Source organism: Vidua chalybeata, chromosome Z, assembly GCF_026979565.1.
Source record: "Vidua chalybeata isolate OUT-0048 chromosome Z, bVidCha1 merged haplotype, whole genome shotgun sequence".
Classification (NCBI taxonomy): Eukaryota; Metazoa; Chordata; class Aves; order Passeriformes; family Viduidae; genus Vidua; species Vidua chalybeata.
The window spans coordinates 43722588-43733323 of record NC_071570.1 but is presented as its reverse complement, the minus strand read 5'-3'; the positions used below and the strand labels follow the sequence as shown (position 1 = coordinate 43733323).

The window sequence follows — 10736 nt, the reverse complement described above, 5'->3', positions numbered from 1 at the left end:
TCTAGGGGTATTTTTTTGAGTTAAGCTTTGGAATAGTTTTAATTAAGGTTTCTTCACAATATGGATGTAGACTTGTAAGTACATGCTATGTTAGCAATTTTATTCTCATAGTAAGATACATTTTTTCCCAGACAACTGTTTTTCCCAATAACTTATTCAATGTATATGGTAACTCATGTTCTCTTAACTGTTCATATGTTACATTTAACAACCCATGCATGCAGATAATTGCATGCATTATATGATATGAAGTAGTTGATATGAACTAGTTAACAAGATATGAAGTGCTGATATGAAGTAGTTAACAAGAAAAAAATAATTTGAGCCATTCAAATTCTACACTGTTTACTTAAAAAAAACCCAAAAAACCCAAAAAAACAAATGTGCTTGTATTTCTACTGGATTAAGAACCAAAACTATAGAGAGCAAAAATATTGAAGGTGAATTTAACTGATTTCTAACCCATCTCCTAACTTTAGGCGCTGGACCAGCTACCATTTCACTTAGCATAGAGTAGAAACTGCAGATCCTTATGTTGTTGTGGTGTGTTTTTGCTTTAAATTTGTGTTTGCCCACTATTCTCCTCCCTAATCTCCTCCCCTCTCGAATTGCCAATCTCCCCAAGCCCTTCCCTAATTCCCTCCCTCCAAAGTTGTCAATCCTCCCTATCCCTACCCCTTTCTCCAGAATGTTCCTGGTCAATCCTCCCTGTCCCTATCCCTTTTTCCAGAGTGTTCCTTGTCTATCTTGTAGTATTCAATACCCCATTTGTTACTTTGTATTATTCCCCTCCCCTGCTCTCCCTGATAGGTTTATAGAATGTTAGTACTGCCCTAGATTCCTCCCCTGCCATGCCCTCATTGGTTGGTTGCCCTATGCCCCATAAATTGTTGTATAAAAACCTCTGCATACCCTCTAAGTCTTGTCTTGGGGTCCCAGGTCTTGGGGGTTCTTGGATCCTCATGTCATCCACCTAATAAATCCATCCAGTTATATCCCAAGACCCGTGTCGTTGTTATCTATTCCTGCACCAGACCAAGTGATAACTGGGAATAGCAGAGATCACAGGGGGAAGGTCACGCCCCTGCCATCGCTGCCCAGCATGCTACGACAGCCCGTGCTGCGACATTATGTTTTAATCTGTAACTGTTTGTGTAACCATCAAATCAAGCGACTAAGAGGGGCTTAAGCTGTAAGGTTAGGCATGTGGCTTGACTAAATAACCTAGTTTAGGGACATTGTAAGAGATTAATCCAATATCCCTATTCTGGCACAGGCAGGTTTGAATCCAATTCCAGCATGGCTTCACCTGAGTTATGTGACTTTTCCATTGCCTATTGATATTTCCTGGTGTGTCTTACCTGTTTATAACAGACCAGAAAATTACTGGAAAATAACTTATGCATTAGAGAATTTTCCTGTCTCCTTTCAGGAGGATATAAGAAGTAAGCTATTGCTCACGTTTGCAAGAACCTTGGATACTGAGTAAAGAGGATCAATATAATTTCTATGTAGAATTAACAGGAAAAGGGACAATTCAGAGACCACAAACCTACAACTTTTATTAGAAACTGCATATTTCAGAATACCAGAGTCTTTATGTTAAGGTCTTGCTCATCATTTCAGCTCTTGGGGAATTAGCAGCACTGATAACATCCAAGACACAAAATTCTTCCTGTCTGTTCAGGTGACATGTGGCAACATACTAATCATTAGTCACTTTAGTAAATACAGTGTTGCCTGGCTGATTTTTAGCTCACAGCACAGTATATTTAAAATACATCTCTCTTATCCACAGCCCATTCTGTATTTAGTTTACTTTTGTGCTCTATCAATTACCTATTGCTTCTCCTCTCACTCTTATCCATATGCCAAGAGCTTTTCATTGACCTGAGCTGCCGTATCTCCTGCTTTCTTTCCGGCTTCTTCAAAGCAATCTTTGCAAACAAGAATATCTGTCAACTTCTATCTTCCTTCAAATCATAAGTATGCATCTTCTTTATGAGATTCATTATTTATGCACATTTCTATAGCAGTTAACAACAGCCAAACTCCAGTCAGTCAAATAACTACTGTGAGTTTTTGTATAACTACTGTAGTTTTTGCGGGGCGGGGCGGGAACGGCCGGCAGGAGCCACCTGCCCCCAGCACCTCCCACCGCCCTCCCCCGGGACCGCGCCCAGAGCTCGCTCAGCCGCCGCCTCGGACCGGGGCGAGGCTTCCTGCGCTCGGCCGCCGCCGCCTTCCCCGGGAGCCATCGCCGGGCTGCGGCCGCCCGGCGGGGGTGAGCGAGAGCTCGCACCTTATGCAACCGGCTCAGGGAGCGGCCGCCGCCTCGCCGGCAGGAGCAGCCCGGCGCTGTGCGTGAGTCCCGGGGCCGAGGGGGGAGAAGGTGTCCGGCCTTAGCCGTGCGCAGGCGGTGCAGGCACTCCCGCCCCTCTCCCGCCGGGCCGTCCCGCAGGTGAGGCGAGGCTTAGGCGGGCGGGGGCTCCGGCCGTGCCGTGCCGTGCCGTCGGAGCTCCCTGTCTCCCTTGCTCCCGAGCGGTGTTGGTCCGGGCATCCCGCTGCGGAGGAGGTGAAGGCGGGAAGAGCCTCAGCCCGTGCTGGCCTTCGCCTCCGCACCCTGCCCGGCCGTGTGCCTGGCGGCCCGGCTGCGGGGAGATGCGTGGCTGGGACGACCTTTACCCGCTCCCAGTGCCGTCCTCCTGGGTACCGGGGGCTGCTGTCGGGATTCTTTCCTTGCACTTCATCCAGAAACTCCTCTTCCCCTACTTCTGGGCCGACCTGAGATACCTGCTCAAAGTGTTGACCTATGGGCTGAGAATGGAGATGTACCGGCTGCAGGGGAGGGTTGTCACCATCCTGGACAAGTTTGTGAAGCTGGCAGAGAAGCAGCCCCACAAACCATTCCTCATCTATGAAGGCACCGTTCACACCTACAGAGATGTGGACCGGAGGAGTAACAGGATAGCACAGGTCTTCCTGCAGCATGAGGCTCTGAAGAAGGGAGACACGGTGGCCTTACTGATGGGGAACGAGCCAGACTTCATCCACGTGTGGTTCGGACTGGGCAAATTGGGCTGTGTGGTGGCATTCCTCAACTTCAATGTCCGCTTCAGATCTCTCCTGCACTGTGTCAGTAGCTGTGAACCCAAGATATTGGTTGTGGGAGCAGGTAGGGTATACTACCCATTCCTACCTCCAAAGCTTTTAATGTCGTATCTCCCACATACCTGGCCCTCCTGATCGTTTGTTGGAAACCTGATTTAGAAATGTTCACAAAATGAAAGAAACATGGAGCTGGTGGGGGCTTCAAGATGTCATAAAGCTTCAGCCTCTCAGGCAGAATCAATTATATCCCTGCTTTGTGAACATCCATTTAAGGTTTTCTTAAAAAATGTGTATTGCAGGAGAGTTTTCGAGATCTAAGTACAGCCTGTTCCAAGTGTTTGTGTCAGTAAAAGTGTCTCTGAAAGCATTAAAATTATTCCTGTTAAGAATAATTTTCCATTACTTCTCAAATAGTCAAATTTAATCTTACTTAAGTAATGTAATTTATTCTCTTGTATTATCTGCCCATCCTTCTACTGATCAAACACACTGCAAAACTGGAAGGTCTAAATTTGGAGTGCAGAGCCTCTGCTGTTCAACTGTTTGCAGAGGTATGACAGTTTTCCAAGAATAAAGTTTCAGGAGTAGAGTACGTAGGAGGTTGATTCATAATAACAATCTTACTCTTGGTATTGGATTGTAGAAGAGATTGCTGTGTTTGAATAGGTATGGTATGGTGTGTGTGGTGCAACTTTCTGGAGTATTACATTTTTATTGAATGATTCAAAAGAATTTAAAATCTTGTTATAGGCATCCTAGGCATTGTACATTCAAATTGGGCTTAATTAGATAGATGTATAAACTGAAGACAGATCCAAAACATAAACTTGCCAAAAACTCATTTATAATGAAGTGAAAGTGAACCTGCAAGGCTCAAAGACTACACAGAAGCTTGACACTTGTTTGGAAGAAAATATATCTAAATATTGCACATTAATGTTGTCCCAGCTCTTTAAAAATATTGTTTCAAGTCTCCCTTGCCTTTTTTCTGTTGCACACCTTCTTGCTTTACTGCTGTTACACAAGTTGTGGGGTTTTACACCCATGACACCTAAATGATAGAATTTTCTTCCATCTGTTCTCTGCTGCTATGAAGTTGTGTTTTCAAAAATGCATTTAAGATTTTTCCCTTACATATTTTTAAATTATGAATCTTCTCATTCTGATTCTATATGGTTTGCTAGTTTAAGATGTCTGGTAATTAAATGAAGCCAATGAAACAAAAGCCAATTTAAATATAATCCAAATACATGATAACAAGGCTTCTGAACTGACAGCTTTTCATTATGCTTTCTTAATTTTTAAAAAGTCTTGTTTAGCTCCTTTTTATGAATATGTACTTTTGAGTGTATGAATTAAGGAAGGGAATTAATGTTCAGGAACTTCGTGCTTATTGACTGCAAAAAGGGAGAAACTTTGGATCAAAGCTTCTATCTGAGAGATGTTTTTATTTAAGTTAGGGGTAACTAATGGATGAAAAAAGCATTTGCCGAGCAGGGCTAGGAATTGTGTTTCTCTGCTCTTCATTTGCTACCAGCAGCTGATAGTAAGAGCAACTGTGTTGAACTAGGTTCTTCTGGGAATCTGCCTCTGCTCACAAGGGAAGAGCTGTGTGCAGACAGCTGATACAACAGAAATATCAACAAATTAGTTTCTCAGCTGGTATTTTACATTTTGGGCTTCTTATTTTAGTAATGGTTTTTAGTCTCTGCTGTAAGTCTGCCAGTCCCATGAGCCTTCTCAGTATTTGTCTTTGAGACTTACAGGCTCTTTTTTATTTTTATCTATGAAAGAAGTTAAAGCTGCTAGGTCCTCACCTATTGACCACATCATACAGGAGCCTCTTAAAAAGGAGTCCAGATTTGGCAACTGAAAGTTTATACACAGACCTGTGACTGTGAGGCCTAACTCATACCACTCTTGAAAGAAACGTATTGAATCTAATTATTATAGGTAATAGTTTCCCCCTAATGTTTATAAAAATTGCAGAGCAATGTTTAACACTGGGGTTGCACAGTCAGTTACATAATTCTTAGAGGTCTATTGAACATCTTTTCATACAGTGTTATTGTTAGTATCAAAGAATTCTTCTTCATCAATAGACATGAGTTGTTAATTTTCCTCCTGTGGCACCATTTTCACAGAAGTGTGGATAGTTTGAACATGGTATATTTTTTTTTTCTAAGTATTTACACTAAAACCAATCCACTTGTGGTCTAATATTTATCATTGCCATAGACAAGCATTGTGTCTGGCAATTAAGACCTTTTTTTTTTTTAAATCAGAGAATAGTATGTAATGGCAGTATTTTTGGACAGTGAAATTCTTTTTAAAAATTTATAGATTTTACACCCTCCACAAAGAAATGCAGGTTGACTTAGCATTTCTCTTTCTTGCAATAGTTACAAACTATATCTTCAGTATTTTGGATTACCTTTGGTCTTATTCATAGACTGCAGCACGGGAGAAATTATCCCCTTAACAATTTGACTGCCTGTGTTCAGCAAGACCAAATTTGCTCTTGAAATTATTGTCTGTAATAGCACATTAGAACAGGAACCTGTGTACAGGTTCTACTGTTATATCTTATTATATATCTAGTTAATATTAAGATTTCTTTTATGCTGAAGGGAACCTTCAGCTGCTGTCTGAAACAATTCCCACTGATGATTGTTTGTGGCAAAATCTTCCCTGCTCAGAATGCTATGTAGCCTCCTTTTGTGTGAGATGATTGCATCTTGAAGCTTTTTTGTACCTAATTTTCAAAAACACTTGTATTTTTTACAAATGTGATACTTCCATACAATTAGGCTTGATACTATTTATGGTTGCATTGTCTTTCATACCTTGTTCCATTTTTCAGGGTGCCTCTTATAAGATCACTTTCATATGCCATTTTTTACTCCTGACTTTTGTTGTGTGCCTGCATATTTGTCAGGCATTGTGGTTTGGTAAGCCCATCCAATTAGTATCTTGTCTTTGCTTCAGCACTTCGAATCAGACTTTCTTCTGTTCTGCCATTCTCTCTCTCATACTTGGATTGCTTTTTCTAAATTTAGTTCAGAGTGTTTCAGTAGTATCTAATTTTTGTGGGTTTCATTTTGCCTTAATGTATTCTATGAACTTGGCAACTGAATGTTTTATTCTTAAGCCCCAAATATGATATAAAAACTTAAAGGTTTTTTCCTCTTGTTGGTTTCTTATATGAAATGGCTATCTCTAAAAGTGTGGGGTTTTTTTCTATGACACTGATGCTCTTTTAATTAATTTAGTGCAAGCAAGTAAATTTTTTGTCTTCTCATCCAGGCTCTCGCTAAAAGGCAAATATGGATTCTATTACTTGCCAATATTTAGTCTTTCTGTTCCTTTCCAGTAATTCCATTTGCCGTAGTGTCAGAGAGAGAGAGAGTTTTTTACTTTAACTACTGTCATTTGTCTGCTATGTTCCCAGAGTACTTAGCTCTTGCTTTAATTTGTTGCTTCACCTTTTCACACTTCCATGCCCAGAAACATTTTCTCCCACCACTCCCATTTTGGGGAATGTTTCTTGAAAAAGATTCAAAAGCTAGAGTTTTAAACTGCATTTTAAATAAAACAATAGTTAACTAATTTGTAAGTCAATGAGGAAATTGTAAAAGAGAAAGAAAGAAACTGTATGCTCTTCTCTTTCAAAAGCTGTTCATTCTTACTAAATGTTACCAGACGATGCCACCCTTAATTGATTAAAAGCTGCTGGTTAAACAGAGAAGGTAAGGCACTGCTTAAAATGAAGACATGTTTTAAGGCACTATGTCCTTTTTGGCGAATATTCCTATTGATTGAAGACTTGCTTGAAGAAGGGATTATATTGTATGTGTTCTATCATTGTATCTATAGCAATCTGTATAGCAATACTACTAAAAAACACATACGGTTTAGTGACCCACAAGAAATGCACAAATGGAATTTATTTGCCAGGGCATCTCTAGTCTGTTCCTATTGGGAAGAGTTCAGCCCAGAGCAAGACATCCCAGTTTGCCATCATGGCTTCTGATGTAAGGATTCAGCTGTTAAAGGATTGCTTTCTAAACTCCGTGAGATTGATTTACATCAGTCCTGATAACAAAGGCTATTAAGGGAGTGTACATGCTGCATGGACACGTGTGGGCAGCCTGCTCTGCGTGGCTCTGCTTGAGCAGGGTGATCGGATTGAGGTGACCTCCAGAGGCTCCTTCTATTCACAGCCATCTTGTGATTTTGCAGTTCTGTACAGAGGTACATCTCCGAGCTGTATTGCATTTTTCTGGACAGAAGTTTTTACTCTTGGGGCACTAGCAGTGCTTTCTGCTGCTGTTGAGTGTATTCTGAGCTAGACAGAAGTATGTCTATATCCTGGAGAAAGAGTAAGCAATGTATTTTTTGTATTTGTAAATTAAGGTCATTTGATGTTACATACAAGCAGAAGTCTCATCCATCATGTTAGTCTCTGGATGAAAAAAATAATGGATTCTATTGAAACAACCTTTTCTTATACATTTGGAATAAAAAGCAATTTAGACCTAAACATTTAGTACAGGAGGACCGTAGAAAACCTGTGGAAGACACCTGCTCTGTTAGACACCATATCTCTTTGATCACTTCCACTTACTCTAGTGCGTCTTGTCCCAGATGGTCTTTGAGGGGGAAAAAAGAGCTGAGTGTTATTTGCAAGGTGATTTATATTTTGTTACCTTTTACTGCCTTCAGTGGCAATTCAAGATACAGCACTGATCCTGAGCCACAGCTGACTTTTCTACTATTACTACTTTGTGAAAAGCTGAGTCACTTGGGGGATCAAGTACAAGTAACAATTACTTTCTGAGGCCAGACAGTGTGGGGAAGAGTCCAGACTTGATATAACTTCCTGAGTGTATCAGCCAGGGTACACATCAAAGTTATGTAAGAACCATTTCATGGCGTTTTCTTTCTGAGTAACTTTCTGTTCAGTACAAACTGATCTCATAATCTAATGTATTCCTTTCATCAGCGTGGGACTGTGTCCTTGCCAACAGCTTGCGTGATCTCTCTTCTAGAAAATAACAAAAAACCTTTGTGCAACTAGAAGCCTAGGACAGTAGTTCAAAACATATTTTCCTTGCTTTCTCAAAAGATGTAACTGACTTATGTATTCATGTGAATATAAAGTAACAGTTTCACAAACTTTTACTGAATAATGCTTTAAAAGTAAGAGGAGAAAAAAAGCAAACAAAAGCAGAAAAACATATCCATCCTGATCAATTCCAGATATTTTTCTTCCTGGTAGGAGCCAAATAATTAGCAAATGGCAAATGTTTGTATACAAGCAATGTAAACAGCACAGATTGCCAAATTTTGTATGAGGAGACATTCTCCCAAAACAAGTTACCCAAAATCTGAATATACTTCCATAGCGTAAAAAATAAATAAGAATTATTTGAGTAAAACTCCAAGTTTAAATAGCAGAATTGCTTTACTGTAATTGCTTTTCTGTATGAAGTGCACACAGAAGGTACCTCTAGAAATATACAGATTATAGCTTTACAAGTGGGCTGTGTCTTCCTGACAGGTGGAAAAGATGATATGTAAAGACTAGACAGCCCTACATAATGTCTGGTACAGAAATTTTCTGTTTGGGGAACAAAATGTTAGTTGACCATTATTAGAATTATTATTTGGAAATATGTTAGTACAACTGAGAGTCATCTCCAAACATCCCATCTCATGTATGTTCCAAAAGTAATTTTCAGTTTCTGGCACTTTGAATACAGCTGTTTTAACTTACCTTTTTTTACTCAGGAAATAATTGATTGTTTCTACTGTTCTGTGCTATCTACTGAGGCATTTTTTCATGATAACTTTTGATTACAAGCTGTTCACGTATTGTTCCAAGTACTAGATTTCTGAGCACAGAAGAAAAATTATGGTGTCTAATCATTTAATTGTTGAATAGTAGTAAAAAGTTCCAGAGCCATTGGTTTTAAGAGTAAGTGTTTGGACAAAAAATTGAGAGTGTGTATGCTTAATATGATGATTAACCTTAATGTTTTGGGTAAATATGTTTCAGTCTGTTAAAAGGGAAATGTGTCCTCATGTGATTCTTGACTCTTAAATGAGTGTGTCTGCAGGGTTGAAATTAATAGTTCCCATCTTTCTTCCTTTGATGCACGAAAAAGGGAAAAAAGAAAAAGAAGCAAATCCTCTTCTTTTTGACAGACTTGCATTGTAGATTAAGCAAGTGCATTAATAAAGAATGGCAGAGAATGCTATATTCTCTTACTACATTTGAAAACAGAAATAGAACTCCAGCTACTTCCAACACCTCTATTTCTTCTGCTAGGTTCTACAGAAGTTATCGTTAGTATATTTGAGAGACATACATGTATAATAGGAAGACAAAAATCAATTTAAGAAAGTAATATGTATTATTACATAGTTATTCCATCACACTGGGTTTATTAATACGTGTTAGAAATGGTACATTATTGCTCAAAAATATGCAATAATTCCATAATACCACAGCTAGACAGAATTAATATGCCAATGAACCTTGGCATTCATGGCATCAGGTTTCCTGCAGTTAATACTACTGTTTTTGACATTATTTTCTATTCAAAATTTTTCACTGTTGCTCTCTATAGTGGGACTGTACTCCAATGATTCAAACAGGATGCTATCAGTCTTTCAGATTTTTAAAATTATTTGGGTGATTGCTTCCTGAATTATTCTGCAGTACTACAAGGTTAGAAAACAAAATTTTTAACATTGCACGATGTCAGATCTATTTGCTAAATGTTCATAAAATATATAAAACTTGTACTCTGCAAGCTTTAGGTTTGTAAAACATGTTTAGTTGATTATAGTAGGTTGTATATCTGTAATAGCAATTGTATGTTATTAATTAAAATAACTACATCAGTCTGTCATTATTAAAGCAGCTTTCTAAAAGATTAAAAATCTTCAGTTGTTTTGGCATAAAATTTATGCATATGGTATCCATATTTTATATTTGTGAAGTGAGTTTGGAGTTGACATCAGGGTTTCAAATGCTGGCTCTGGCAATGCCTCATTGTGAGGCTCTGGGTGAGTCATGTCAACTTTGTTTATTCAAGTTATTCAACTTTGTTTATTCAAAGTTTGCTCAACTTTATTTATTATAAAAACTGAGATAATAAAATAAATTTATACCCACAGGTATATTTGTAAGATTAATTACTTAGACTGAGATGCATCAAAGCCCTTAGGTGTAAATGAGTTGTATTGGAAACAGTATTGTTCCTGCTCTTGGTATGTTTCCTAGAATAGGACTTTAATGACTGTGCAGTCTTCTGAGAAAGTGGCATTGTAAAAATGCTTCAAAATATAAATACCAAATAGATTATTAGAGGATTGGCATCTCTACATATTTTCTTTTTTATTTATTCTGAGAAATACTTTTTTATTTACTCTTCTCTCATTGTTTCTTTCCTGATAAGTCAGCAGAATAAAACTTAGTTAAACTGCTGTTTCTTTTTAAATTAGTTACTTCTGAAAAAAAATTAGTTCTCCATAGGAGATTGCTGTTGAGGGTATCTGAGGAAACATGTACTGTAATTATTAGTTATGTATATATCTGGCTCCATGAATTTCTT

At 38.7% G+C, this 10736-nt stretch overlaps 1 protein-coding gene across 1 annotated transcript in view; it reads left to right on the top strand.

Annotated features, from left to right (window-relative positions):
• Window positions 1-2177: 2177 nt before the first annotated feature.
• SLC27A6 (solute carrier family 27 member 6) overlaps window positions 2178-10736 on the top strand; it is a 37503-nt gene continuing 28944 nt past the window's right edge. Inside the window, exon 1 of the mRNA XM_053968780.1 lies at window positions 2178-3175. Within this exon, the coding sequence (XP_053824755.1) occupies window positions 2662-3175 (514 nt within the window). The 5' untranslated portion in view covers window positions 2178-2661. The remainder of the gene's footprint in view (window positions 3176-10736) is intronic.